This window comes from Cervus canadensis, chromosome 31 (assembly GCF_019320065.1).
Source record: "Cervus canadensis isolate Bull #8, Minnesota chromosome 31, ASM1932006v1, whole genome shotgun sequence".
NCBI lineage: Eukaryota > Metazoa > Chordata > Mammalia > Artiodactyla > Cervidae > Cervus > Cervus canadensis.
This window is the reverse complement of record NC_057416.1, coordinates 36447976-36475442: the sequence shown is the minus strand read 5'-3', so window position 1 is coordinate 36475442 and position 27467 is coordinate 36447976. Positions and strand designations below refer to the sequence as shown.

General features: G+C 39.5%; 1 protein-coding gene across 16 annotated transcripts in view; it reads right to left on the bottom strand.

Annotated features, from left to right (window-relative positions):
- Positions 1 to 27467, bottom strand: part of PSD3 (pleckstrin and Sec7 domain containing 3) — a 573880-nt gene that overhangs the window by 195056 nt on the left and 351357 nt on the right. For all 16 annotated transcript variants that reach the window (XM_043454541.1, XM_043454550.1, XM_043454551.1 and 13 more), the window contains one exon: positions 15444 to 15533. In XM_043454541.1, the coding sequence (XP_043310476.1) occupies positions 15444 to 15533 (90 nt within the window). The remainder of the gene's footprint in view (positions 1 to 15443; positions 15534 to 27467) is intronic.

Genomic DNA, 27467 nt, shown 5'->3' with positions numbered 1-27467 from the left:
AAAACAGCCTGTTTGCAGGGCAGGAACAGAGACTCGAAGGTAGAGAATGAACTTGTGGACCCAACGCGGAAAGGGGACGGTGAGATGAACTGGGAGAGAATCACTGACATGTATACACTCCGAGGTGTAAACAGATGCTAACCGGGAGCTGCTTCAGAGCGCAAGCAGCTCAGTCAGTGTGGTGCTCCATGATGACCTAAAGGCCTGGAATGGGGCTGGCCGGGGAGGCCCAGGAGGGCCGGGATCTATGTAGCTGATTCACTTCCTTGTACAGCAGAAGCCAATCCAACATTGCAAAACAATTTGAGGTCACTGTCCACCCAAGCAGAATACAAAGTCCACTGAAAATGGTCCACTGCGGTGTCATACAAAGGAAGGCCACACCCCCTGGTTTTCATCAGTTAGATTTGAAGTTGTAAAAAAATTTAGAAATACTTAAAATAATTTTTTAGGCTTTCACATGTAATTCTACTTATGATAGCCAGACAGAAGGTGATACAAAAATCACACTACAAAATTGCCCCAGGCCTTTTAAAAATATTTATATACATTAAGTGTGTAACCTTTTGACATGCCTCCTATTTCTCTACTTTGATCTAAAAATATCTCCTGTTAATCTGACAGTGGCCTGAATGACTCAGCATAGACAATAACTAATACACATGGAGCGAGGTTCTGGGATGAAGGCTGCACCAAGGGCGTGACAGGTGGTCATGCTTCCTGCCTCCACTCCAGCACTTAAACCATTACTACCCCCACCACCCCCTCTCCAGTTTTCTCTTTTATTCTGGCTCCACAGCATCCATTAGAACTGCCTTGAATGACAGCTAAGGGCTCCCTCCTCGAAAGAGGCTTCTTGGATGCTCTCCTGTTGGAAGTCTTTTTCCTTTGTTCTGAAAACCCACAGCATTTTCCATGTAACTCTCTACTACGGGCAGAATTCGAAAGAAGACGCTGGCCCCCAAGATTCTCATTCCTTGGATACTTAGCTAAACGCTCAATTAGGTGCTACTGGGATGGAACTCTGCAGGTAGAATTAAGGCTGCTGATTAGCTGACCTTAATACTGGAAGGTTATTTTGGATTACATTGGGGCGGGGAGGGGCTCATGCATCAGTTTTTAAGCAAGCTCTTCAAAGCAAAGAGGAAGGCAGAACCATCACTTAGGAGATGTGTCAAAAGAAGAGAACAGGAAAAATGGGGCCAAAGAGGCAGCGAGAGACACGAAGAGTGAGAAGCACGTGACCTGTCGTTGCTGGGTCTGAAGACGGACGACAAGGACTGTGCATGGCCTCCAGAGGCTGAAGTGACTGACCTCTGGTCAACAGCCAGCAAGGAAACTGGGACCTCAGTCCTACAGCCATAAGGAACTGATTTCTGTCAACAACCTGAATAAACTTATAAGTAGATCCACCCTCAGAGTTTACAGAAAGCAACACGGGCCTCCCTGCACTTGATTTTGTTCTTGTGAAACCCAGAATACAGGCCAACCCAAACCTCTGACCTACAAAATGGTTAAGATATTCAAGCTGTGTTGTTTACATTTGTGGAAATGTATTAACAACATAAATAGAAAACTAAAATGCTTTCTTCTGTACTTTATCCAATTTGCCAGTTGAAATTTCAGTGGACATCAGATCAGAATCATCTGAGAAGCTTTTAAAATGCACATAATCTATTCCCAGATAAAATTTCTGAGGAAGATGAGGCCAGGAAAGGGAGAAAACATCAAATTTTTAATTAGTCGCTCTCTGACATTTTCCCTAACATTTTTTAATACTAGCATCACTTCATAAAGTTCCTGCAAGCCCCTCTCCAGGTAATTCCCATCCTCACATCCCCCGAGCTAACCACAGTCCTGATTTCGGTTTTCCACTGAAGGTTAGTTTTGCCTAAACTAGGACTCTCCATAACAGACCCAAGCATTGCATGTTCTGGTGTAAGCTTTCCTTCTCCATGCTGTTGGGTATACAGGCACTCCACTCCTTTTATTGAGAATCACACATTGTAACACTACACTATAGCTTATCCATTCCCGGTTGATGGACACTTGGGTGGTTCACAGTTTTGGCTATTACGAATAAAGCTGCTATGAATATTTTGGTGACGTGCTTTCATTTCCCTTGAACTGCTGGATCATAGGGTAAATGTATGTGTAATTAAAGATCATTCTCTGAAGTGTCTATGACATTTTAAGGGTTTCTACATGACTGAGAGTATATCGGCCCACTTTTTCTCCCGTCTCAAATGATCTGAATGTGTGGCAGGATTTGAGAACCACTAGATTAGATTAAGAATTCCTCCAGAGCTGGATGCACATCTTACTCATCCTAGCTTTCCTCAATATATTTAGCATAGTCTTTAGCAAAGCAGGAACTCATGAATCCTATCAGATTTCATCTTGATCCAGCTTCTGACTTTTGCCATATATGGCAAATTTATTAAGTCTTCCATCAGTTCAGTTCAGTTCAGGCACTCAGTCATGTCTGACTCTTTGTGACCCCATGGACTGCAGCACGCCAGACTTCACTGTACAAAACCAACTCCCAGAGCTTGTTCAAACTCATGTCCATCAAGTCAGTGATGCCATCCAACCATTTCATCCTCTGTCATCCCCTTCTCCTCCTGCCTTCAATCTTTCCCAGCATAAGGGTCTTTTCCAATGAGTCAGCTCTTCGCATCAGGTGGCCAAAGTATTGGAGTTTCAGCTTCAGCATCACTCCTTCCAATGAATATTCAGGACTGATTTCCTTTAGGATGGCCTGGTTGGATCTCCTTGCAGTCCCTGGGACTCTCAAGAGTCTTCTCCAATACCGCAGTTCAAAAGCATCAGTTCTTCAGTGCTCAGCTTTCTTTATCGTCCAACTCTTACATCCATGCATCACTACTGCAAAAACCATAGCTTTGACTAAATGGACCTTTGTTGACAAAGTAATGTCTCTGCTTTTTAATGTGCTATCTAGGTTGGTCATAGCTTTTCTTCTAAGGAGCAAGTGTCTTTTAAATTCATGGCTGCAGTCACCATCTGCCGTGATTTTGGAGCCCAAGAAAATAAAATCTGTTCACTGTTCCATTGTTCCCCCATCTATTTGCCAGGAAGTGATGGGACTGGATGCCATGATCTTAGTTTTTTGAATGTTGAGTTTTAGGCCAACATTTTTAAGTCTCCCATAACTAAACACAAGTAGTGTGATTTTGAGTAAAGTATTTCCTTATCTGAATAATCATGGGTCCAATACTTGTTTTCTCTATCAAATGTCGAGCTTCAGGAGGGTATGGCCCGTGTCTGTCTTATTAAGGGCTGTACACATGAATCCAGCACAGAGATGCGTATCAGGGCCTCTATGAATGAATGAAGTGCACAGGGGAAAGAAAAAACCCTTTCCTCTGAGTTTTTTATTTTAATTAAAATAAGCTACAAGTTTCCACTCTGGAAGAGTCCTAGGTCTACAGCTCTCAATATCAGGGGGAAATAAAGATCCTTCTGAAAATGATTAAAACTATGGATTTCCCCCCCTCCAAAAAACAAAAAAACAGACCAAAAAAGATAGATATATGCATACATCCACACACATTCACAATTCTGTACATATCAAGTTGGTCACATAGTGCTCACATGATCAGAAGTCATAGCACGGGGTTTTATATAAAACCGCAATCAGTTCTTTCACCAATGTTTGTTGAATATCCGATTTGTCCTGGAACAACACTATGTAAAATGGCAAGAGTTTCTGCTGAAGAATAGGGGTGGGGGTGGGGGGGTGGTCACATACCAGTGACCAGCAATAGCATCTAATCCAAAATCAGACAACTCTTTTTAAAGATGACTTATTTGCCCAAGTCTACAACACATGACCAACAAACCGAAACACAGATAACCCTTCAAGGTAATACTTTGGGGATAAGAGATTTACCTTTGAATTGCATTTCTGGAAGTGAAAGAAAAACAGGGAAAGAAGAGTAACCATCTATCCATGCTGCATTCTCAAGGAATAAATGCTTCTAGCATTAAGGGACCTCGTGGTGAAATGACCTGCCCCGGGAGACGGGACTACCATCTGTGGCGGCTTCCTCAAATGGCAGTGTGTCTGAGACACAAAAATGACGCTGCTGTCTGTGGGAAGTGTGAAGACAAGGGTAAATGTTAAAACAGCTAAAGCAAACAAAAACTTTAAAACAGCAACAATAAAAACCCAACAGTGACAGAGAATGGAGCTCAAGAATGTCTTCTGCTAGAGAAATGAATTATTCTATATTAATGGATTTTCTGATTGAAGTTAATTTCTTCAAATGGCAAAATCTTTATAAAACAAGTTGCTGGCAATCTTCCCAAATCCATTTCGCACTCCTGGTCTCCTTAATCAAACTAAGTAAACATGATGTAATGTTTCAGATGACTCACTCAGCCCATCCTATACTCCACCACGCTACAGTACACTCTGAGAAGTTGGTGACTACCCACCTGGGCCTGCCCCTCACCAAAACAACTCCAGCCACTCCAGGCAGAGACCCAGGGCTTTGGGGGTTTCCTCTTTCTCTTTGCTTCATTATAAAGTCACTACCTGGCAAGGTCCATTTACCTGACTGATAGCACTCTGCAAGTCATCCTTCTAGCTCCTGGCTAACCTGGGAAAACAACTGTTTCTTAAAATCATATCAATGTATGACAAAACCCACTGAAATGTTGTGAAGTAATTAGCCTCCAACTAATTAAAAAAAAAAAATAAAGATAAGGTTAAAAAAAAAAAGTTCAATTTAAAATTTAAATAGCAACCTGAATATTTCTGTTTTATGAACTTTGTTTCAGGAAAGGTGAGCTAGTTTGGAGATGAACAGTGGGAGGTGCCCAGGTCCAGACCCCTAGTTTTAGGCAGCTATCTGTAAAAAGGCATCCACATGGCCACTGGCTTGGAAAAGTCAGGGAGGAAGATGAGGCCAAAATTTTAAAGTAACAATTCTGGTTATTATTAAAATAGACCATAAATGAGGGTCTCAGTAAAATTTGCAATACTTGTTACACAGACTCCATAACACCCATTTATTCTGGCTGTTCAGAATTATTTTAAATTTTTTGCATTTTCAACTTTTGGGTTTTTTTCAGACAACAGACATTTACATAAGTGAAGCATTAATACAACCACAAGCCAAATTGTTTTCCTTTATGATTTACTTTTTATTGTACAGCTACAAATGCCTTTAAATTAAAATCCGTGTCTCTTATGTCAAGGATGGACCATCCGCTGTGATACTTGATTAGCCACTAAGCTGCAGGCTTGTTAAAAGAAGTCCATCACTGCCATCCCTGACTGGTACATCATAAGCAAAGGGGGATAGTTTAAATTCACAATGTGACCCCCGACAGTCATGTCAGTACCGCAGGCCCATGCCCACTTAGGTGACAGAGGCACCTACCCTGGTGGACTGGATCATGAAATTTAAAAACCTCCCAAACCTATGGACATTCTAACCTCCGTGGATGCATCTGAATATGAAATTCTGTAGCACTTCTTCATGATCAAATTAAAATGAACTCTATCTGGGAATCATTACTATTCCATTATAGGACCCATAATGATTACTACCTCCCCTCTCTCCTACTCAAACTCTTCTCTTTTTTTTTTTTTTGATTAAAAATCTGTTTGTACTCTTTTTTTTTTTTTTTTTTTTTTGTTTGTACTCTTTAAGCAGCATCTGTTCTGTCAAAATGTTCTAACAGACTTCTTTCTGATATATTTTTTTTTTCCCCTAAAGCATGAACATGACATGTAGACCTTCAGCTATTTCCAAGTATTCCCTTTCTCATCGTCACCATTTTCACTCAAGGTCGGAACAAGACCAAAAGCGGCAGCTTTGTCTGTGCAGGCCAGCACCTGACCGGAAGCAAGAGCCTGCACCCGGACCTCCCCGGGGAAAGCGGAGCAGAAACGCATCACGAACCTTGTATCACAACTCAGCTTGGTGCATTTTACTGAACAAAGCTGCATCCCATATTTTAAGCCAAAACCTTTCAAGCTTCTCTCTTTAAAAGCTTGCTAAGGCAGCTTTTCTCTTGAAAGGCTCGCCTGCTTCTCCCAGGATAAGCACTTGAGCCGGTTTCCTCCATAGAGACTGTCGCTACCAGGCCTCCAGGACCTTCCCTTGAAGAGAGCTCACCTACTCCAGGCGACAGTTGATGCTCTTTTTTTAGCTACACTTAAATACCACCCCTCAGTTCCTATTTTCAACTGCAGACTCCAAATATAACTCCAATCAAGTATTTTTGAGAATTCACTTCAGGCTTTTCATTTATAAAAAATGCCGACTTTTTTCAGACTGTGGCCAGTTTCTTCCTCTCACATAATTCTTTAGGAGTAATCCTTTGAGGACACCCACAAAACAGAGGCTAATTTTCCTTGGATTTAAATCTGAACTTTCACTACTAAGCACACACTTCTTTGTCTAAACCAATAAATACATCAGAAAAGTTAAAACTTGAGAGATGCAATTTGAGTTTACAAAGAAAAAAAAAATGATATTAAGAACACTCCTAATACTTAGGCTGAAAGGATCCGTAAAGACCATGTATAGTTTTTATCCAGCTTATTCTTTGCCACAAAATATTCTGCTCAAAAGAAATTGCACATGAGTTAGTTTGAGCCCAATAGAAAAAACAGAGGAAGTAGCTCTGGTCCTGGTAGAGAGTGAGGGACATGGCAAGGGGGGACCAGATACTGTCAGCTTTAGGAGCCTGAACTGAAAACCTGAAGATTATGGGCATGGTCCACATATCTCATTTTACAAACCAAGAAACCATAACTGAGGCACTGTCCCTTGTCATCAGCAGCGAGAGGACGGGCGTGGAACCCGGGCCCGCCAACACTGGGATGCACTCCCCAGTCCTCATGGTCACTTGGAGGAAGGTGTTACTACCCACGATTCACACGTGGCCGGCACCGCGGCGCACAGACACCAAGACCGAGCCTTAACTTGGAAGAAGCCGTCAGGGTGTTCCTACTTTTTAGCACTCTTCCATTTCATGCAGTTCAGAACCCAGGTGATATAGGAAGGGACAGTGGGGCAATTTGGAAAATAATTTAGCAGCAGAAAAGCTAGTATCTCAAAGCAGCCTGAAACCACCCCGGGATTGCCTGTCCCAGCCGCGCCCAGCCGCCCTCCCTCCTTGGGCGCACAGCTGCCACCTCTTCTCCACCGTCTCGTCTCCACTAGCACTTCCTTCCAGAAACTTCTCCACAGACCCCAGAGCAATAATAGTAACCTTTTTAAATGGACTCACGTGACTCTCTAGCTTTCCAGCTCTTTAAAATAATTCCCATTGCCTTTTTCTTAAAACCACCGTTTTCACCGCTGCTATGTGTTTGCAGCTGAGCTTAACAATCATGATATTCGCTGCCGTTTGAAAGAGTATGAAAACTTCATTAAACTCATTACTACATGATGCTTAAATCTCTGGCTGAATGCAGAGAATGGAACTTCCTTTTCACTGGAAGTTTTAGTGAAATAATTGTAGATTCACATGCAGTGGCTAAGACAGTAAAGGATCTTCCTACAATGCGGGGAGTCCCAGGTTTGATCCCTGTGTTGGGAAGATACCCTGAAGAAGGAAATGGTAACCCACTGCAGTATTCTTGCCTGGGGAATCTCATTCGCAGAGGAGCATGGTGGGCTATAGTCCAGCAAAGAGCTGGACATGACTGAGCGACTAACACTTAACACATGCAGTTAAAATAAACAAGAGATTTTTTTAATACATTTTACCAAGGTTCTTCCAATGGTAACATTTGCAAAACTACCATATATCATAGTATTTTACAACCACAACACTGACTTTGAAAACCCTCACCAGATTTCTCCATTTATACTTGTCCTCATTTGATAATACTGGAAGCAAGGAGGAAAGAAGAGAGAGCAAAATGGGGGAGAAATGTTTTTTAAGGTCAGCCTTTTGGTAGAAAGAAAAGAAGAGCAACTGTCAGCGTTAAATTTTTAATCTCCTCCCTGGTTGAAAGGGTCAAATTAGATAGGTCAGTGGAACCCTGAAAGCTGAGCTGGCTTTGCTCTCTTTTTAAGAAAAAGCCTACAACTCTTGTTGTCACTTTGCGCAAACAGGCACTTTTTGGAGTTCAAGTTTTTAACAAATTGCTTAAATCTTTAATGGCTGGGTTGTGGTGTTTTGTTTTTGGTTTTTTATTGTTGGTTTTTTTTTTTTTTTTTGCTTACCCCTATATACAACTGTGATTGATTAAAAACCTAATGGTTATACATCTGGAAATATATAGGAAAATATATAGGAAATATATATATATATATTTCCTAATTATCATTTCTTCCTTTTTACAAGCTACATTAATCTTTATTTAAAATGTGTTTTTCTGTTGTAAATCTTTTGGATTTGTTTACTTAAACGTTACCCTCCTGGCTAACTTCTCCATCAGTTTCACAGGTTACTGTTGCCTAAGAATACCAAATAAGAAAATTATGTTTGAAATAAAACATACAATGTTTTCAGCCAACTACATGTGTTAAGCAATAGATGCAGGTAATATGCATTTTCAGTAACTTCTTTAAATTCTAAAATCTGGTTCACATCTAAATTCTGGTTTTGGGGAAAGCAAGGGAAAACACACACATCTGAATAAGAACATTCATTGGGGTTCGACTTAATAGATTATGTAACTATTTTTTTCATTTCTAAAAAAATTTTTATCCAATTTTTGAGGTCACTTTCCATTTACAGCTATCACCAAATACTGGCTATATCCCCTGTGCTATATGAAACAGCCTTGAGTCTTTCTTAGACCCAACCATCTGTGCCTCCCATTTTCCCCCACCTACACTGTGGCCCCCCGCCCCCAACAAGCAACCATTTGTTGTCTGAATCGGTGAATCTCCTTCTTTCCTGCTTTTTCACTACTTTGTTGTATTTTATTTTTAGATTCTACATGTAAGTGACATCACACAGTGTTTGGATTTGCCTCTGTCTGATTTTATTCACTTAAAGTCCCTTTCTGTTGCTGCAAATGGCAAAATTTCATTCTTTCTATGGCTGAGTAGTATTCCATCGCATTCTTTATCCAGTCATCTGTTGATGGACACTTAAGTTGCTTCCCTATCTTGGCCATTGTAAATATTGCTTCTATGAACAATGAAGTACACATATCTTTTCAAATCAGTTTTTTGTTTTTTGGATTGTATATTCAGGAGTGAATGTACTAGGTCATACGGTTCTAATTTTTATTTTTTGAGAAACCTCCGTACTGGTTTCCACAGTGGCTGCACCAATTTACATTCCCACCAACAGTGCACAGATTTCCTTTTTCTCCACATAATTGCCAAAATTTGTTATTTTTGATGACAGCCATTCTGACAGGTGTGAGGTGATAGCTCATTGTGGTTTTGATTTGCACTTCCCTGATGATTTATGATATTGAGCATCTTTTCACGTGCCTATTGGCCATCTGCATATCCTCTTTAGAAAAATGTCTATTCAGGTCTTCCAGCCATTTCCTAATCAAGTTGTTAGTTTTTTTTATGTTGAGTTGTATTAGCTGTCTATAAAGGTTGGGTATCAACCTCTTATTGGTTATATCATTTGCAAATATTTTCTCCCATTTAGTAGACTATCTTTTCATTTTCTCAATGGTTTTCTTTGCTATGCAAAAGTTTGTAAAGGTTTCATTTGTTTATTTTTACTTTCCTTTAGGAGATAGATCCAAAAAAAATATATATTGCTATGATTTACGTAGAATAGTGTTCTGTCCAGGTTTTCCTCTAGGAGTTTTACAGTATCCAGTCTTACATTTAAGCCTTTAATCCATTTTATTTTTGTGTATGGTGTTAGAGAATGTTCTGATTTCATTCTTTTACACATAGCTGTCCAGTTTTCTGGACAAGGATTTTTCAGTTATTTACAAATCAATCAATGTGATATACCACATTAACACACTAATGAATAAAATACCATATGATCATCACAACAGATGCAGAAAAAGATTCTGATAAAATTCAATGTCCGTTTCTGATAAAAACTCTTCAGAAAGTGGGCATAGTGGGAATATATCTCAACATAATAAAGATCATACCACATATGACAAATCCACAGCTAACATCATACACACGAGTGAAAAGCTGAAAGCATTTCCTCTAAGATCAGGAAAAAGACAAAAGATGCACACTCTCACCACTTTTATTCAACAGTTTTGGAAGTCCCAGACATAGCAGTTAGACAAGAAAAAAACAAATAAAAGGAATTCAAATAGGAAAAGAAGAGGTAAAACTGTCACTCTTTGCAGATGACATGATGCTATACATAGAAAAGACATCACCACCACCTAAAGACAACATCAGAAAACTACCAGAGCTCACCAATGAAATAAGTAAAGTTGCAGGATAATACATAGAAATCTGCTGCATTTCTACATACTAACAACAAAATATCAGAAACAGAAATTACGGAAACAATCCCCTGGAGAAGAAAGTGGCAACCTACTCCAGTCTTCTGTGTGGAAGAGATTCATTCCCAGCATAACAGTCTAGAATCTACAAAAGCTGACCGATAAACCCATGTGCCTTCTGACCCAGAGCTCTCCATTTGGAGAACACATAGAGTAGGGAGACACCCAGCAATACTTCTTCTTTCCCAGAGTTTGTAGTCACTTCAAATAATTCACATCTCCATTAATATTCCAGGATTTTCTTGGGATCTTTAAAGAGGACCAGAACGAAGTTGCTTCCTCAGAGGTTCTTCATGATCTCAGGACCAGTTTAAGACCAAAGTATTCTTAGTCCCTGCACTTTTGCAGCATCAAAGACCCAAACCAAAGATAAGGTATAAAACTGCAGCAAGATGGAGAGGAGGCACTGTTGCCTAACAAGGTTAAAAAGTCAGGAAACACAGGATTAACCAAGGCTCACTGTCAGGTGCCTATACAATTGTCGAGACAGGCAACACTGCACAAATGCCTCCCGTGAAGGATTTCCACGGCCATTCTTTGGAACCAGCAAGTCTTTAGAAAGAAATGAAGCCACAGATGATGACGATTAACAATCTTACCACAATAGGAGAAAATGCTCAAGGTCAAAGTCACAGATGGTTCCTTCTAAGAACAAAATGATGGGTGTGTTTAGGCAGAAAAGGAAAGGGAGACAGAAGTCCTGTCTACTGACACTAATCCCACTCAGCCCCAGAAAGGGGAAGATGCCTTGGGTCCAAATACTCGCAGGAAGGGGTGGAGTCCTTGTCCAGTCCACTCTGAGGTAGGTAAAGAATAAAACAATACTAAAAAGTTATAGTGACTTCCCTGGTGGCTCAGACGGTAAAGCGTCTGCCTACAGTGTGGGAGATCCGGGTTCAATCCCTGGGTCGGGAAGATCCTCTGGAAGAAGGAAATGGCAACCCACTCTGGTACTCTTGCCTGGAAAATCCCATGGACAGAGGAGCCTGGTGGGAGATAGTCCATGGGGTCGCAAAAAGTCGGACATGACTGAGCGACTTCACTTTAACTTTAAAAAGTTATAATAGCTAGCACATACTAGAACTCTGAAGTCTTTAGATATATTAACTTATTAAAACAACTAGATGAGGTAGGTGTTAATAAAGCCTCCCATCTCATAGATGAGGAAACCAAGAGACAATGTTTAAGTGAATTTGCTCATAACCCCAGCTAGTCAGACAGGGGAGTTGAGATTGGAACACAGTCAGTAGAGTTCCCAAGACCACAGTCATAATCCTCATGTATCATGTCTCTCAGGAACTTCATCCTCCAACTGAGAGCTGGCCTGCATTTCACATTCTCATCTTCTTCTATTTAAGTCCTGAGAGATTTATTACTTATTAGAATCTTAGGGATGTCCTATTAAATCATCAGAACTAAAAGCAGACCTTCCCTCTTCCCCTTTCTTCCACCTCACCCCAATGACGCCTGAAGGCAAACCACATCCAAGCACTGGGATTGGCACGCCCAGTGGAGCCATGGACACATCAGATGCTCTGGCAGAGTTTGGTCCTGATTTGGTGAGAAAATGGGCAGGAGGGAGAGAGAGAAGGAAAGAAACAAGGAAAGAGAGAAAGAGAGAAGGAAAGAGAGAGAGAGAAAGAGAGAGGGAGGGAAGAAGGAAGGCGGAAAGAGCATTAATGTTTACGGAGGAGAATGGGGATGGGAGCTGAAGTGGGGTATTAACCTAAATCAAAGTCACAATCAGTCTCCTACTAAAACTGTACCTATATTTCAAATGGAGGCTTATCTCAAACATCACGTCCTCCCAGCCAGATTTCAAGTTTAAAGAACCTAAATAATATTCTATCACTGGTAGTCTTTTGGTACCCAGCGTCTTCCATTTTATACCCTAGATATCTGTTACTTATAATCATTTAAGCAACTTATTGGGGAAAACTCTCATTTGCACAAAGCACTCATACACTCATGTATCTGTTTAGGTCATTTGAGTAAACAGCAGGGAAAGAGCAATAAATTGTAAGGTGTGAAAAAGGGCTCAATATACCACTATCTATCCTTTTCATGTAAAAAAATGTAAATTTTCAGGCAGATTTACAGCTAAATATTAACTCAAGTGTCTGAATTAAAGGTTTAAAACAAGTCCCTCATGGTGTATACCTTTAAGTATGTTAAGGCCTATTTTTTATTAGCATTTCTACTAACAAGCAGAATTCATTTTGTATTTTTATTTTAATATGGAATAACTGTCTATTTAAGGGAGAAAGGACCCTCCATCTTTTTTAATAGTTTGCGGTCTCTGAGAACAGGGGTCTATTTGGTTCTGATATGTTCTTCAGGTCTACACCTGAACATACTGTGGGTCTTCAGTAAATATTCCTGACTATGCAACTACCCTGAACAACAGATGCAGGTCAGAATGTTACTTCTGGTCCAAAAAGAAAAACCAAATGCTACTCTGATCCAAAGAAATCTTAAAGTAATAAGGTCAACGTGTAGCAAAAACTGTTTATCAGTTCCGTCCATATAAACAGCTCACCTCATAAACTAAACTGAATGGAGTATATGCCTGTAATTTTTAACTCGGGAAAGGGGTGGCAGAAGGGAGAAAGGAGTTATCTAGAACCTGTAAGATGATACCAAATGTGTGTGTGTTTATCCGGATATATGTATCTGTCTGAGTGGCATGTGTGTAACACTGCCCCCTTAAAGGCCAATTCATATCCCACCCAATAATTTATCTCAACAGGGAATGAAGAGATAGCTATCGAGAGAGAGAGAAAGAGAAAGAGTGTGTGTTTTGGTGGGAGGGGAGGAGAAAAAGAAAGATAAGAAAGAGACGAGACTAAGAAAGCAAAAGAGAAAGTCAGAGGCAGAATTAACGAGAAACTGAGGCAGAGGGAGAGAGGAAGGAGGAGAAGCAGTTAAGAGGGCTGGCCACAGAGAGGAGTGAATGAAATGAACGGTTTGAAGAAAATCTCTCCTTGCTGGAATCTGCAGTAAAATCCAGATTCCTGCTGAAACAGAAAACCCTCCTCTGGGGTGGGTGAGTGGCTGAGGTTTGTCATAAAAGGAAATCAATATTTTACTTGACAATTTCCATGTAAATGCCACCGTCATTTTCGGTATCATTTCATTGTCAACTTCCCACAGTAAATAAAAAACAGTGTAACATATATTTTCCCCCCTGAGATTTTTAAGCATGATCTCAATTGTACGACTGCAACCAATCATCCAGCAAATTCTTGGCAGAGCAAATCAAAGAACACATGCTTACCCAAGGTGGACGGCAGCCACTGGACTGTACATTAATTGCGTTTGGTTCGGAAAGCTCCCTCAAACAGGCTCTAAATCTGCCCACTAATGAACCCACAGTCATGCATGTTACCACAGCCTGCCACAAAAGTCTAAAAGCTTACTATAAAAATTCTACCTGTCAACTTTCATTTCTGGCATAAGTTGATAAAAACCTCACAAATCCTCTCCTAGAAAGACTGTTAACATTCCATGCTAACACCACTAGAATGAGAAAAGGCCTGTTTACATGTGTCTACTGCTTAACTTGGAGAAGGAAATGGCAACCCACTCCAGTACCCTTGCCCGGAAAATCCCATGGACGGGGGAGCCCAGTAGGCTACAGTCCATGGGGTCACAAAGAGTCAGACACGACTAAGCAACTTCACTTCACTGTCTAACTTCCATGGATGCACAGAATATATCAAGTCCCAATCCACCATCTTTTACTTTCCATTTCCATTTGGAACTGTAGCATCAGAAATGGCAGCATTTGTTCCATAGAGAAAGGACTTAAAAAACACCTTCCTTATATAGTAAGCTGAAGATATATTTCCTCTTGCTTTTTTCATAATATAATTTTTTAATGAGCTGCAATTAAAGCCAGTAAGACTCAGAATCTTGTAATACCATTTTTACACCTTTTTTCATTTTTCAGAGTATATATGTCTTTCCAAATCTGGCAGAACTCAATTCTATATATTATGTAGTTTAAAAGTCATAGAAAACATAAGGACTTATCTTTCTACTCATACATTTTCATATTATACCACAATTCAAATGCGCTGCCCTTCTTAGCAAATTCAGTCAAAGGAACTGATGTCAAAAGAAATATACATGTGTACCAAGTTTTTAAAAAGAAAGTTAGAATCAAACAGAAATCTGTAAAGATCATATTCTTAACACACACATCTTATCCTGAACTTCAAAAATATCCACATCCATTATCAATCTCTATTTTGTATTTGAATCAAATGCACATCTCATGTATGCTGCTGCAGGATGTTATGAGTCCCAAAGTTGATTAGAGGGAAAACATGCTAATTGTTGTCAATAATAAAGCTCAGCGCAAGTAATTCAGGCATTCCACAATTACTCAGATTTTAATTTAATCTCTTTGCAGAGATGACCTGAGTGGATTTCTGAGGACTGAATAGTCAGAACTGCTTCCTTTATTGTCTAATAAACGCACATTTGTTTCCATAGTGAATATACCATTAAAAAAAACTGCCCACTATTTGTATCATGAATTATTCAAAATTTACTGATTATCTCAGTATTATAAGTTATAATGTGGACTTCTAGAAATTATTAATTGAAGGGTACTTTGCAGTCTAACATGTCAAGGACAAGGTCCAACAGAAACCTCACCAGAAAAACTAAAAAAAAAACAACAAAAGACTTAGTGATCTTAGCTTATTTTACATTAAAAGGTAAGTAGAAAATATAAACATATTTTAAATACCAGTATTTCAGGGTGGGCCATTAAGAGGTACAAACTACTAAGTATAAAAAAATAAGTTACAAGAATATATTGTACAGCAAAGAGAATATAGTCAATATTTTATAATAACTTCAAATGAAGTATAATCTATAAAAATACTGAATTATTATGTTATATACCTGAAACTAACATAATATTTTAAATCAACTCTACTTCAGTAAGTAAATACATAAATACCGGTATTTCAATGCTTACTTTCAGTAGATCCTTGGAGAAATCACCACCTTTATCTACCCCTTGGAGGTTTGCGATGAACTCTTGGCAAGTCATCTTCTTTCCAATATTCTGGAACAGAGGCAAATAATACATCACAATGACATAGGTGGAATTAAGATTATTTCTTGAAACTGTGATTAAACAAAATAAGATTGATTTGGTTTTTCAAAACCAAACACAAACACCCCAATATATGTGTGTATATATATACAAGTTTATATGCATATGAAAAAAACAGATGGCTTATTATGCTTTGAAAACTGTCATTAAATATGAATAGCAAAATTATGTCAAAGTTTTATTTTAGCCTAAGAAAAAATCTGAAAAACCTTTGCTACATTTATGAAAAGAATATATAATGTAGCTTTTACAGGAAAAACATGTATAAAATGACATTTCTTAGCTGAACTCTGATGGCTATTTATTTGCTTCTTTATTTGTATTTCCTACCTATTGCCAAGAATGATGAAGGACCTGAGATTTCAGGCTGCTACTTCAAGCTAAGAACTTAGCCTATCACAGGCGGCTGAATGCAGTCAGAAGCAGGACCGCAGGAATTTATCACAACAGAAGGGGCCGGAACCCCAGCGCTTTCTTGCTCCACTTCCCTGAGTCCCAATACTCAGAGCACCTTGAATGGGGCCAGCTGACACCTGCACACACAGGAGGAGCTCTGAGGTTTAGGGACCTGAATCTTCGCAACGGGACAGTTAAGCGTATCTACCCCTTGGCTGTAAAGAGAGAAACCAGCTTGTGTTTTTCAAGGCCATACACAAATCTAACCACTGCTCTGGGAATCACTAAGTCAATTTTCCAATGCTGCTCACTATAGAAATAATATTGAAGAGACAGACCAGAACAAAGACAACCAAACTTCAGTTCACAAAATGGAAGAAAAGCAAGAGATCTTTGGAGAACTGTTTCCAAACTCATTTCCAACTTGACTGAAGGATAATAAGTTTAACCAAAGAAGACCTCATTAATAAACAAAAATCAGAAAATGTGAGAGCTTCCCTTGTGGCTCAGACGGTAAAGAATCCATCTGCAATGCAGGAGACCTGGGCTCAATCTCTGCATGAGGAAGATCACCCTGGAGGAGGGCATGGCGACCCACTCCAGTGTCCTTGCCTGGAGAATCCCCATGGACACAGGAGCCTGGCGGGCTGCAGTCCATGGGGTCGCAAAGAGTTGGACACGACTGAGTGACTAAACACACAGAAAATGTGAACTGCAAAAAAGAGAATAAATGCAAATATGCTAAGAAAACTAATAAAATTGCTATGACACAGAATTGACTCCAATGGCAGCTCCAACTGGCTAATAAAAGTTGCCAGTTGTGAAGGATTCTGAGGTTGAGACTGGACTCCCACAGAAACCCATCCGGTGAGCAGGGGATGCAGAACAAAAGTGCAGAGGTTGGGGCTCTCTGGCAAATGTGGACCAAGTGAACACGAAGTGTACCAACACAGTGCAGCCCTGCACACAATATGTGGGCAAATACAATGCATGCTCTACAAGGCTATTTCATTCAGAGAAGACTAAGAGTAGGGTAGAACAGTAGTCTGCAAGTTGGTGCAGAATGTTCTGGAGACAAAGACTTTAAAAGGAATGCAAAACCATAGACAGTTTCAAGGGAGTATTTATACAGAACTTAAAAAATATACATCTGCCTGAGAATAGATTCACCTGTGTGTCTTCAGAGTCACCGCTTCCCATTTCCTTTTCCACAACTGCCTTTCTGCCTTAAAACATGAAACAATCCGTCCAGTGCTTGCTAATTAATTACAACTTTTGTTAAAAACCTTGCCTCTTCCATCAGGAAAGACAGCATAGATAGTCACACTTAGAGGAAAGACTGCATACATGTTTTAACAATGAGAACTGGCTTTGCCAATTAATGTATTTGGTAGATATTTCCTATAACTTGAATAAATTGCAGCTGCAGTCTCAAGTTTTGGTGTATTTAAAGCACAGAAAGGAACCTTAATGGAAAATACTGTTTCCTAATATTATATTGAAAAAGACAATAGCTCAATTTTCTCTTATCAAGTATATCAGATCAAACAGGGTGCCACCCAGGCTAAAAACTAGCAGGTATGATCAATAGTCATTTTGATATGACTTGGCAAGGCTTTTCTGGGATATGCTTCAAGGATTTGAGAAAATGAATGAATAATGACTAGGTAAAAATTTCTTTTCCAAGTTAGGTGGTTCCAATTCTTTGCTTTTAACAAAATTAAAAGAGGACATAATTTAATCATCACTTAAGAACAAAAATGTTTTTTTAATATGTGATTTGATAACACTGGGGCACTCTTTCTGCCCCCTTCTGATGTCTGTGTCAGAAGCTTTCTCTATCTCTTTTACACTTTAATAGAACTTTATTACACAAAAGCTGTGAGCGATCAAGCCTCGTCACAGGCCCCGGATTGAATTCTTCTCCTCTGGAGGCCAAGAATCCCGGCGTCTTTTGTGGTTCAGCAGCAACCTTTCATCTGGGGGGCTCGTCCGGGATTCTTCAGGACAAGGTAAGGACGCTTGGAGCTCTAGTTCCTTCTTCTCCCAGCGAGCACGTTTTCTGCTGTCCTCTGCTAACTCTACGGTGTGCTGTGTGAATGAATGACACGCCCTGTGTGGAGCAAGCGAGGAGCCCTGCTCTGCAGTTCCGCGGTGACCTCACACGGCTCACGGCAGAAACCTGTCGGGGGGTCATACCAACCTGTCAGTGGACTTCCCTGGAGGCTCAGATGGTAAAGCGTCTGCCTACAATGTGGGAGACCCGGATTCAATCCCTGGGTAGGGAAGATCTCCTGCAGAAGGAAAGGGCACCCCACTCCAGTACTCTTGCCTGGAAAATCCCACAGACGGAGGAGCCTGGTAGGCTACAGTCCATGGGGCTGCGAAGAGTCAGACACGACTGAGCAACTTCACTTTCACTTGATTATCTGTTTTTAATGCTTGCAATGTTAATAATAATAAAACTTGTCTTAGAATGATTTATACTGAAACACCTGAGTCTTTCGGTAATAAGAAACTGAAACTTTCATCTCAATTTACATAATTTGTGTTAAAATAAGTATCAAAACAATATCAAGACTCCCAAATATAAAAACATGTTATACAAACAAAAATAAAACTATGGAAAAGCAGACAAATTACAAATACCAGGAGCAAAAAAAGATTTTTTAAAATATGATGGAGTGTCAATTACTATAACTTTTTAAAAAACACCAGCTTTATCGAAATATAATTCATATAACATTCACTCTTGTGAACTTTACAGTTCAATAATTCTTAGTATATTGTTAAAGCAGTATGGCCATCACCAGTCTAAACTAAGAACATTTTTATCACCCCAAAAAGCCGCTCCATATCCATTGGCCGTCACTCTTAGGCCTCTCTTCCATCCTCATTACCCATTCTCTTGAACACCAATGAGAAACTTATTTACTAAGCCCTGTGGAGCTGCCTATGCAGGACATTTCACATAAATGGAATCATACAAATACGGTCTATTATGACTGGCTTCTTTCATTTAGCAGAGCGTTTTCAAGGTTCACCCGTATTGTAGCATTAACCAGTATCTAACTTCTTTTGATTGCCAAACCACATTCCATTATATGAACATACTAAATTCTGTTTATCCATTCAGAAATTGGTGGCTACTTGGACTGCTTCCACATTGTGGTTACTGCAATGTAGCTAAAAATATTCGTGTACAAGTTTTCGTGCGGACTTGTCTTCATTCCTCCTGTGTGTAAACCCTGGAGAGGGATTGCTGGGTCATAGGGTAACTCCGTGTTGAATCATTTGAGGAACTGCTGGCCCCAGCTCACACACCCACTAGAAGCGTGTGAGAGTTTCTTTCTCTGCCTCCTCCCCAACACTTATCTGTCCTTTTTATCTAAGCCAAACTAGTGCGTGTACACTGGTGTCCTGTGCTTCTGATTTGGATTTCCCTACTGACTGGTGATGTTCAGCATACATTCATGCCTTACTGGCCACATGTACATGTTCTCTGGAGAAAGGCCGATTCGAATTTTTGTCCTCTTATGATTGTCTTTTATTCTTGAGTTGTGTTCTTTATATATTCTTGATACAAGCTCCTTATCATATATGTACTTTGCAGATACTGTCTCCTATTACGTGAGTTTTCTCATTTAATGGTGTTCTTTGAAGCAGAGAAAGTTTTTAAGCTAGATGGTATTTTAATTTACTTATTTTTTCTTTTGTTGTTTGTGCTTTTGGTGTCATACATAACAAATTCATGTCAAATCAAATCCAAAGTCACAAAGATTTACTCCTATGTTTTCTAAGAGATTTTATACTGTTAGCTCTTAGATTTAGATATTTGATCCATTTTGCATTAATTTTTGTACAGAGTAGCAAAGAAAAATCTAACTTCATTCTTTTGCATATGGCTATCCAGCTGTCCCAGAACTATATGCATTCTTTCTGCAATGAGTGGCCTTGGCATCCTTGTCAAAAATCAACAGACTGGAATGTAAGGGTTTACTCCTTAACTCTTAAACTCTATTGAACAGATCTAGATGTTTGGTTTGATGCCAGTGTAACACTCTCTTGACTTTCATAGCTTTGTAGAAAGTTGTTTCCACCTCTGCATTCTTTTTGTTATGGTTAAAAAATACATACAATTTACTATCTTAATGATTTTTATGTGCACAGTTCAGTAGGGTTATGTATTTTCACATTGTGGAGAAACAGATTTCCACAACTACTTCATCTTGCAAATCTTAAACTATATAACTTCCTATCCACCTCCCCTCCACCTTCTGGAAATTATCATTCGACCTTCTGTTCTAATGACTCTGAATATTTAGGTAACTCATGAAAGTGAAATCATGGTGTTCTCAAAGTTTGTCCATCTTGCAGCATATGTCAGAGGTTCCTCCTTTTTAAGGCTGAGGATTTCATTAGATGTGTACCACAATTCTGTTCAACAGTTTATCCATTGATGGACATTTGGGGTGTTCCACTTCTGGGCTTTGTGAAGTACTGCTATGAACACGGGTATGCAAATATCTCCTTGAGATCTTGCTTGCAAATCTTTTAGATATATAGTGAGAAACAGGATAGAGGTATCATGTGCTATTTCTAATTTTTTAAGGAACTGTCATGTTACTTTCCATAGGGGTGCACCATTTTACAATCCCACCAACAGCATACAAGGATTCCAATTTCTCCCTATACTTGCCACCTTTTGTTATTTTGCTTTTTTAAAAAAATAGTAGCCATCCTCATAGGTATGAGGTAGTTTTGATTGGCATTTCTCTGACAATTAGTGAAAGTTGAGAATTTTTTCATATGCTTCTTTGTTATTTGTATAATATCTTCAGATAAATGTCTAATTCAAATCCTTTCCCCTCTTTTTAATTGGGATAATTAATTTTACTATTGTAGAGTTGTAGGAGTTCGTTGCATATTCTGGATATTAATGACTCATCAGATATATGATTTGCAAATATTTTCTCCCTTTCTGTAGGTTGTCATTTCACTTTGTAGTATCTTTTTGTATACAAAAGTTTACAACTTTGATGTAAGCCCATTTGTCTATTTTTAGTTTTGCTACCTGTGGTTTGGGAGTCAGATCCAAGAAATCACTGCCAAGTCCAACATTATGAAGCTTTTTTCTATGCTTTATTCTCATAGTTTCGTCATTTTAGGCTTTTAATCTACGTTGAGTTAATCTTTTATTTGGTATAAGGGTACAACTTCACTTTCTGCTTTGGATGTCCTTTATTCCCAGCACCATTTGTTGAAGAGACTGTCCTTTCCCCATTGAGTAGTCTTGGCACCCTCGCTGAAGATCATTAAAAAGTATATATACAAGAGCTTGTTTGGGGCTCTGTATTCTATTCCATTTGTGTATTGGCCTGTCTTTACACCAGTATCACACTCTTTAGATTACTGAAGATGTGTAATATGTTTTGAAATCAGGAGGTGTGAGTTCTCCAGTTTTGCTGTTTTTCACATCTGTTTAGGCTCTTCACAGTCCCTTGAGATTCCATGTGAATTTTAGGATGAATTTTTCTTTTCTGCAAAAAATGCCATTGGGACTTGGATAGAAATTGTAATTGAATTTCAGTAGCAGCTTATCAAATTTCTGTGGGGGAAAAAAAAGGTCAGCTGGCATTCTGAGGATGACTGTGTTGAATCTGAAGATCACTTTGGAGGGCATGGCACTTTAACACTAAGGGCTCCAATCCAATACCATGAAATCACTTTCCACCTACTTGGTTTCTTTCAACAATGTTTTGTAGTTTTGAAAGTCAATGCATTCATCTTATTTTGTTAAGTTTATTCTTAAGTATCTTAGTATTTCTGTTGATACTATAAATGAAACATTTCATTTTCATATTGTTCATTGCTAGTATCAGCAATGCAAATGATCTTTGTATATTCAACTTTTATTCTACAGCCTTACTGAACCATTTTTTAGATTCTAATCATTTTTTTTTCCTTTTGTAGATTCCTTAGGATTTTCTATAAAAAAGATCAAGTCTTCTGCAAACAGAGAAAATTTTACTTATTTCTTTCTAATCGTGACATGTTTTATTTTTTTTCCTTGCCTACTCACACTGGATAAATCTTCAATATGTAACAAAGTGGCAAGGGTAGACACCTTTGCCTTGTTTCTGATAAGGGGCACAAAAAGTCTTCCCACTTTTCCAGAAAATATGATGTTAGCTACGAGTTTTTCATAAATGCTCATTTTCAGGAATTAACAAAATTCCTTTTTATTCCGGGTATATTAGATACTTTCCTTTTAGTTATAAAATGGTGTTGGATTTTGGCAATGCTTATGTGTTTACTGAGATAATCATGGCTTTTCTCTTTTATCCCATTAATAAGGAGATTAGATTGATTTTCATAACCAATCTTACATTCCTATAGTAAATCTCAAATGGTTAGAATATACAGTCCTTTTTATATACTGCTAGACTATGTTTCCCTTTTTCTAAGGATTTTGAGTCTATATTCACAGGGCTATTCATAAAGGATATTAGTTTTCTTGGGATAGTTTTGTCTGCTTTTGGTATCAGGGTAGTATAGTCGTCATAGAATGCTTTGAAAAGTAATCACTCCCCTTTTATTTTTTTCCTGAAGATTTTGTGAAGGATTTATATCAAAACCTCTACAAATTCACAAATAAAGCCATCTGGTCTTGGGCTTTTCTTTGAGCAAAGTTTTATTTATTATTAATTAAATCTCTTTATTTGCTATAGGTCTATTCAGATTTTCTACTTCTCCTTGATTCAGTTTCAACAGTATTTATCATTCTAGGAACCTGTCCCCTTCACCTGTGTGATCTTTTGTTAACATACAATTATTGATAATATTCTCTTACAATCCTCTATTTCTTTAAGCTAACCTCCTGAATGGTCAAGGCTGTAACTTACTGTAAATAAATCTGTAACTTACTGTCCTCCTCTGACTCACTAGTAATTCTTCCCGGTGAGGTCTAGCAGCAAAAGCAAAGGGTCAGATCAGTCCACTTGCGTCTTGCTGACATGTATGTTTAAACACTCCCCAAGTCTTTATGCTATTTTTATCAGGGAGTCAAAGGAAAATGAAGTCTTTGTCATCAAGAAACAGTCCTTATGTGTACTTATGAGACCTTGTTATACCAAATTGTATCAATTAATTTGAAAAACTATTATTCAAACAAATACTGTCAAAGCTTACTCTAATCACTGACTTTGTATCTCAACAGTTCATAGGCATCATGGTTCTACTCTGTTTTCAAGTTGAATCATGACTTTGGGAAAAAGGAGGCCTGCTCTGAAACAAATGCTGGCAGTTGCATGCCAAAGCAGCACTTTCACAGAACTTTCTGATATTTTGAATTCTTTCCCCTTAAATGAATAAAGCATAGAGATTTGAAAAGGCCTCCTATGCACTAAAAGACACAAAAATTATTCTTTGAAATCAATACAGTATTTCCAATCAAATCTGAGATGTTCAAAGAATATAAATCTGGAGATCATGTCTTTAAAATCAGGAGACATTTTAAATCAAACTTAAAACGGAGAAGCCACAAAAAAGAATTCTATCTGAAATCCCAAAATACCAGTCAGGCCCAAATCTTGACAATTTAGCCAATTAAGGTACTATCCTTAATGAGAGAAAATATTAGTCAAAAAGTTAAAAAAAACCAGACTGGGGGTTCACACTCCCAGACAAACTTAAGGTTATTCTCTCAAAATGACTATATAGTCATTTAAAAATATATTTTCTCAAAAATAAAGAGCTGTTTTCTCCATTTGTTTCCTTTTAGAGATAAAGTATTTGATGAATTTATCATGTCTGAAAAATGTAACTTGGATGTAAACACGTTTCTCATTTAGAATGTTAGGTAAAAGGATCCTCCTCAGTCTTACCTACTATGTTTAAGAAGGAAGTAGAAGGTTTCATAGACCAGGGCAAGAGTCTGGGAGAGACAAGTTTTGTAAATTTGTCAGGGTTCAGATAAGAAATACTTTAGGTTTCACAGACCGTAAGATCCCAGTTACAACGACTCAATACTGTCATTTTAGTTTGCAAATGTGGGTGACCGTGCTCAGGAGAACCCGCTGGACTGTGGGGCATAGTTTGCAGGCCCTCAGTCAACAAGAAGGGCTTCCCCAGTGGGCCAGTGGTAAAAGAATCTGCTTGCCATGCAGGAGACACAGGTTCAATCCCTGGGTTGGGAAGACTCCCGGGAGGAGGGCATGGCAACTCACTCCAGCAGTCTCGCCTGGGGAATCTCACCGCAGAGGAGCCTGGCGCACTAAGCTGCACGGCGCTGCAAAGAGTTGCACACGACTGAAGCGACGGAGCTGGAGCACAAGCCTACAGGAAAACGCAGGGAGGCGGCCCCAGTCCTGCGGACGCGTCACGGGGGAGCATCCGAAACACTCTGGTTCAACTTCGGGTTTACCCCCTGCTAAAGTGGTGGCATTTTTTTCCCCACCCCAGCAGATAATCAGCTCCGGACTTCAGAGGTAACAGAGAGTGAAGGAGGAAAGGCAAGACGGACAGTTTCTTTCTTAGCAACGTCTTAGACACCACACAAGCCACAGTCCAAAACTGAGCCTGAGTGTGAGCACGGCTTTGCTCTGAGCCCGCTTCCCTGACACTCGGAGAACGGAGCTCAGGCCTGAGGGTGAGCTGCTGATCCGGTGGCCTCTCAACTCTGCACTCACCAGGAAGCAGCCCACAGTCGGCACTCTGGCCGAAAGGTTGAAGAATGAGCAAAACAACCCTCAGATGTTTCATTTTTAATAGTGTCAAGTCCGGAAGCTTTGTGGAAAACATGCTTTCGGAGAAACCGAAGGCTCTCTTGATCCATTGGCAAAATCTGGCTTCATAAATCTTGAGATATTAAGACACAGCAGGCATACCCTCCCACATGGCAACTCCGCCTCCTCCAACATGTCTCTGGAGCCTGCTGGAAGCTCCCACCGTGCTTTGGTTTCGTGTGTGTCTCCATCAAGCAAGTGCTGAGAGCGCACACTGCTGCCTTGGTAACTGTCCGGCTCTGGAGCCTGCTGGAAGCTCCCACCGCGCTTTGGTTTCGTGTGTGTCTCCATCGAGCAAGTGCTGAGAGCGCACACTGCTGCCTTGGTAACTGTCCGGCTCTGGAGCCTGCTGAAAGCTCCCACTGCGCTTTGGTTTCGTGTGTGTCTCCATCGAGCAAGCTTGATTGTGTTCTGCTGCCCTCAGGTGTCCAGACTTTAACACACATGATTAGCTGGCAAAACAGGATCCTCTGTAAATTTACAAACCAAGAAGCTATAACTGTGATGTTCAAAGTACTCTTTCATAAACCCCAAACACAAAGCTAGCGTGCTAAAAGTTCAACCTTTAGAGATATCTGAAATATTACTGGGATTTCCCCCAGCACTTCTATAATACATTGCCATCGAAAAAGGAGCCAGAAATAGCATGAAGAAAAGAATATATATGGCAACTGAAAATAATATTGTAACACAGTGATTCTCAAAGTACGGTTCAGGGATTCTCTTCAGGGTATCCATGAAGTCAAACCTATTTTCATAATAACAATAAAAACATTTTTCAGTCTCTCTCTCGTAAGTTACTGTGGAGTATTCTAGAAGCTACCTGACTTGTGATATAGCGTGAGAGACAAAACATGGAAGCAGAGAATCTAGCAGTCTACTCTTAAACCAAACATGAAAGAGATTTGCAAACAATTTTAAATGCTAATTTTTTCACTAAATTTTATTTAATTATTACTCATCAGTTCAGTTCAGTCACTCAGTCATGTCTGACTCTTTGAGACCCCATGGACTGCAGCTCGCAAGGCTTCTCTGTCCATCACCAACTCCCGGAGTTTACTCAGACTCATGTCCATTGAGTCGGTGATGCCATCCAACCATCTCATCCTCTGTCGCCCCCTTCTCCTCTTGCCTTCCATCTTTCCCAGCATCAGGGTCTTTTCCAATGAGTCACTTCTTCACATCAGGTGGCCAAAGTATTGGAGCTTCAGCATCAGTCCTTCCAATGAATATTCAGGATTGATTTCCTTTAGAATTGACTGATTGGATCTCCTTGCTACCCAAGGGACTCTTAAGAATCTTCTCCAACACCACAGTTCAAAAGCATCAATTCTTCTGCTCTCATCTTTCTTTATAGTCCAACTCTCACATCCATACATGACCACTGGAAAAACCATAGCCTTGACTAGATGCACCTTTGTTGGCAAAGTGATGTCTCTGCTTTTTAATATGCTGTCTAGGTTGGTCATAGCTTTTCTTCCAAGGAGCAAGGGTCTTTTAATTTCATGGCTGCAGTCACCATCTGCAGTGATTTTGGAGCTCCAAAAAATAGCCTGTCACTGTTTCCACTGTTTCCCCAACTATTTGCCATGAAGTGATGGGACTGGATGCCATGATCTTAGTTTTCTGAATGTTGAACTTTAAGCCATCTTTTTCACTCTCCTCTTTCACTTTCATCTAGAGGCTCTTTAGTTCTTCTTCGCTTTTTGTCGCAAGGGTGGTGTCATCTGCATAACTGAGGTTATTGATATTTCTCCCAGCGATCCTGATTCCAGATTGTGATTCATCCAGTCCAGCATTTCTTATGATGTACTCTGCATATAAGTTAAATAAGCAGGGTGAGAATATACAGCCTTGACATACTCCTTTCCCAATTCGGAACCAGTCTGTTGTTCCATGTCCATTTCTAACTATTGCTTCTTGACCTGCATACAGATGTCTCAGGAGGCAGGTCAGGTGGTCTGGTAGAAGTATATTATTCATTTAATTAGTTTATTAATGCTATTTTTAAGTGATTTAATAAATTTTCTAAATCACCCACTTTAGTTTTTAATATGGTAAATATTAACAGATATAAGTAAAAGTTTTTTGGTGGCCCTCAAAATATAAGAGTATAAAGGGATCCTGAGAACAAAAAGCTTGAGAATTATTTAGTAGCAGGGTCTATTACTGCTTCATAAAAAGTCGTTCCTCTAAAATTTGTGAAGATAAAGAAAAAGACTGTTCTCATTATTAAATGACAAAGACTGATCTCTGCTTGTAACATGACTGTCTAGAAAGACAGGCATTAAAGTAAAGAAGAGGGTCAGAGGTCAGAGGTTCCTGTCCCCTTCCTCATCCTCATTCCCCCTCTTCCCCAAACTATCTGCGGGAGGAAAGAGCCAACCCTGCCTTAATAAGAGTTTTGTCTATTTTCCTTTATCACTTTGTACTAATGATCTGTGAAAATGTGAAAAACTCATCATGGTAAGAAAGAGGAGGGTGAAATGGCTGAATAATGTATCAGTGAGAGGATCTGAGGTCCCTGAATGAGCCGCAGTGACTCAACTGGAAAGCTATAGCTGCTGTATTTTATAAGTATGACCCGATTCTAAGAAAAGTAGAACTACCAAAAAGAAAGAGAAGAGGGTAGGGACAGGGAGGAAGGAATGCAGGGAAGGAAAATGGAAAGGGAGGCTGTCATCTTGAGGAGTGATGACAG